General features: G+C 42.7%; 1 protein-coding gene across 1 annotated transcript; it reads right to left on the reverse strand.

Moving 5' to 3' along the window:
* Positions 1-340: 340 nt before the first annotated feature.
* Positions 341-1,607, reverse strand: LOC137952161 (probable strigolactone esterase DAD2). Its single transcript, XM_068799229.1, has 2 exons — positions 1,128-1,607; positions 341-1,047 (listed from the first exon to the last, which is right to left on the reverse strand). Exons 1-2 carry the CDS (start codon positions 1,496-1,498, stop codon positions 612-614), a joined length of 807 nt encoding a protein of 268 aa, XP_068655330.1. The 5' UTR covers positions 1,499-1,607; the 3' UTR covers positions 341-611.
* Positions 1,608-3,705: the final 2,098 nt, after the last annotated feature.

A 3,705-nucleotide genomic window follows, 5' to 3' on the forward strand; every position in this document is an offset into this window, starting at 1 on the left:
AGAGTAGCTACACTATTTACAAGAATGAGATTTTTTTATTATCAATTTGTATCATAAAGTAATTATCTCTAATTTAAAAAATAAAAAATAAAAAATGGTTTTTAAAAATTCCTTTTAAAATTAACGGTTAGGGCAATTATGTAATTTCAGGGGGCGTAAAATCTCTATGTAGTTTTTCCTTAGAGTAGCTACACTATTTACAAGAATGAGATTTTTTTAGTATCAATTTGTATCATAAAGTAATTATCTCTAATTTAAAAAATAAAAAATAAAAAATGGTTTTTAAAAATTCCTTTTAAAATTAACGGTTAGGGCAATTATGTAATTTCAGGGGGCGTAAAATCTCTATGCTGCATAGCGCAGAAACACGGCAACTGGGAGTAGCTAAAAATTGACTTCTTGTTCTCTTACCAAAAGGACAAAACAGATGCTCACTTTGCGTTTCTCTCACGTGAGAGCTATCAAACAAAATAAGCTGCGTTGATTAAAGATTCATAAATATCCAGACCGAACACTCTCCCCTCCCCCCACCGCGAACAGGTCGGAGGATGTTATCCGCCACGTCGACGGCCCCGACTTCGCACCTGGGCCCCATCACCGGGACCATAGTGTCATCTCGGCAGCTGTCGACGCAGGACACGAACAAGCAGCTGCGGCGCGCTGAGATGGGGTAGGTGCCCCTCCGTGCGGAGGATCTCCACCTTGTTCCGCCCGCCCAGGTGGTTCTTCAGGTACATCGCCACCGACACCGGCACTGACACGTCGTTGTCGCCCTGAATGATGCAGCAGGGCACCCTCACGTGTCCCAGTATCCCCCTCAAGTCGCTGTTGAACACTGTCCGTGACGCGAACAGCGTTATGTCCGGCCTCATGTTGAACAGCGTCCGGCTGAACTCCCTCACCGCCTCCGGCACGTCTGCCCCCACCGCCAGCGGCGCGTACCCTTCTACGAACGCCTTGTAGTTTGCCTCCATCGCCGAGAACACTTGCTCGATTTCTGCTTGCTCGAAACCCCCTTGGTAGTTCGTGTTATGGTCGTTCAAGAATCTGTTTTGTTCGGAAATCAAAATAAATGGGGTTTATGTACCGTTCGGGCACGGAGCGAATGTGGGTTTCTTATTTCTTACCTCGGGGATGCCCCGATGAGGAAGAGCTTGTTGAACAGCTGGGGTCGTCGGATTGAAGCCATGATACCGATCATGGCCGAGACAGAGTGACCCACAAACGAACAGTTCTGGGCTCCCTTGGCGTCCAGTATGTAGAGGAGATCATCCACGTAGGCGTCGAGAGAGGTGTACCGTTCGAAGTCGAAGTGATCCGGATTAACGCTCCCTGCGCAAATGAGATCGTAGAGAATGATCCGATAGTCCCTAACGAAATAAGGAACTATTTTCTGCCAAACAGATTGGTCTGTTCCGAAGCCATGTGAGAGAACGAGGATCTTCTCCCCTTTGCCGACTTCCGTCACATTCAGGATCTTCAGCAGGTCGACCCCCATGTTTTGGGTTCTGCTGATAGGATTTTGGTTGAGAAAGAGAAACAAGGAGGAAGAAATGCTCTGGAATTCCTGCTTTTGTTGTATCTGAACTGGAGGTTTCTGTCGATTGGAAAACGGATGGATAGATGTGTGGGCATCCCTTTGTCCCCAACTGGGGTATTTATATTGTGGCTTTAAATATTTCTGCAAAAAAAGGTTTTTGGCTTTTCAGCTTCTCCACATCAATTATCCAATAGGTAGTGCCTATGCTGATAATGTGGTGTGTAACAGAGCATACTCCAGCTCATGGTGTGTGTAAGAGGAAGTGATTTAAAGTATGCAGCTGGTACAAGCCTACCAGAGGATAAAAAAATTGACAACTGAAATGGACCAGTCATTCTTGCAGTTTTACATATGATAGTCTCTAGTAAACTTGCAAGGAATAGACTAGCGCAAACTGGTGGTGGCCTTTTCATTCTGTAGATATAGATAAGGCTAGACAGCAGATACCCAGTTCTACTGGTGGCACTGACCATCTTGATGGGAAGTGTTTTTTTTTTAGTTTCTTTGAGGATCAAAACTTTTCAACATTTTTGAGTTTCTTTGAAGAGTCTAGAGCCTGGTGTGAATGCAAATTCAGTAGAAACTGGGTTGGAAGGTTTCAGTTGTAATGAGACATTTAACGCCTTGTTGTGGTTGGTGGTGTTTGGTAATAGCTCAGAAAGTTTACTGCCTTTGTGATGACTGAGATGAAAGAACTCCCTAGGCAGGTACAACCAGAGGCCATCACTGTCTACACTAAATTGGAGCTTATAGTGGGGCTCCTATGTCTACCTTCTTCAGCGTATTAAATAGTTGAAATACTTTAGTTATCCTTCTTCTGAATGGTGACTGTCTTATTTTCAGAAGCCTGATGCTCTTGGCCCTAGACCCCAACGGTGATGATAATGAAGAGTCAATAACTTAATGAGTCAACCAAGCCTGAGATCAACTTCACTGTGAGAGAGGACTCACAAAGCATCCTAAGTCTGTGCACATTTCTATCTCTGTAACAAAAAGAGTGGGTGTTAATTGAACACAATTCAAATCCATGTCCATGTCATTTAGTTCATCATAATCCAAATTTGGGGCCTACCTTCGTTAGGATTTCACTTTCAAGTCTTTTTCTATTGACTAAGTTGTGTTCCATATCCATAGAGAAGGTTTCTGCATTTATAGCCTTCCAATGACTTGGAAATGTACTTAGTTTTAGTGGACTAAGCCACAAATGGTTAATCATTTCAAGTTTGATCCTTGTGGTACTGCTGCGGGCACATTGCACATCAGATAGGATAGGAAGAATCTGATTCAAATCTGTTGCCCCTTTTCCTCTTGTTGCCGCATCCAGCTAATTGGCATACCTTTCTTCTTTTTTCCTTTATAGGAGAAAAATAAAGCAAATCAAGATAAGGATTGGAAAAAGCCCTCTCTCCATCAGAAATAGCTAATCAACTTCCATGTGTCTATTGGCTCTTTAGTGAGCTTTCACTTGTTTTCCTTGTGGAAACTTATTTTGTATGGAGAGATGATGTTTTGTGAGGATGTCTTTTGGGAAATATGAATGAATACTTTAGGAATCTAGAAAAGGTCTTGTATGTCAAACGCCTAGCAACTTCCCTGGAGGGAACCCATCCTAAGATTACTCTCGCTCAGGTTCACTCAACTTCAGAGTTCTTAGTCAGATACCTAGCCAATACTACCCGAAAAAACTAGTCGTTTAAGGTGCCGAAAACCAAGTACCTAGCCCATCAGTGGACCAGGGGTGGACGGAACCTAACCCAGGTGGGCCGGAACCACCTAGCTCTAACATTGTAGGGGTCCTAAGGACGGTGTAAAGGGATCCCTCTACTTTTCTTCAATGTCATTTGAACCCACACAATAGGGACCCCTATGCTAGTTCTCATATGTCATTTTAAAACACACTATTGCCTAGAGGAAGGACCACTTTTTCAATGATCCACTTCATTGAAATTGTTACCTTTTCTTTTAAATTGGATAAGGTCTATTGGCTGCACTCTTCTACTTCATAATTTCAAAGATACGAAATTCATGTGTATTTTGGTATGTTCAATACCTGAATGAGATTCATATTCATGTGCCATGAGTAGACTTAAGAGTCGGTATAGGTCCGGTCGAGGTTACATTTCTTAAAACCCAAATCCAAAAAAAAAAAATACTACAACCTAAAA

This window comes from Aristolochia californica, unplaced genomic scaffold, assembly GCF_029961685.1.
Source record: "Aristolochia californica isolate CCGP_79_NKW_82.1479 unplaced genomic scaffold, dmAriCali1.0.hap1 SCAF_15, whole genome shotgun sequence".
Classification (NCBI taxonomy): Eukaryota; Viridiplantae; Streptophyta; class Magnoliopsida; order Piperales; family Aristolochiaceae; genus Aristolochia; species Aristolochia californica.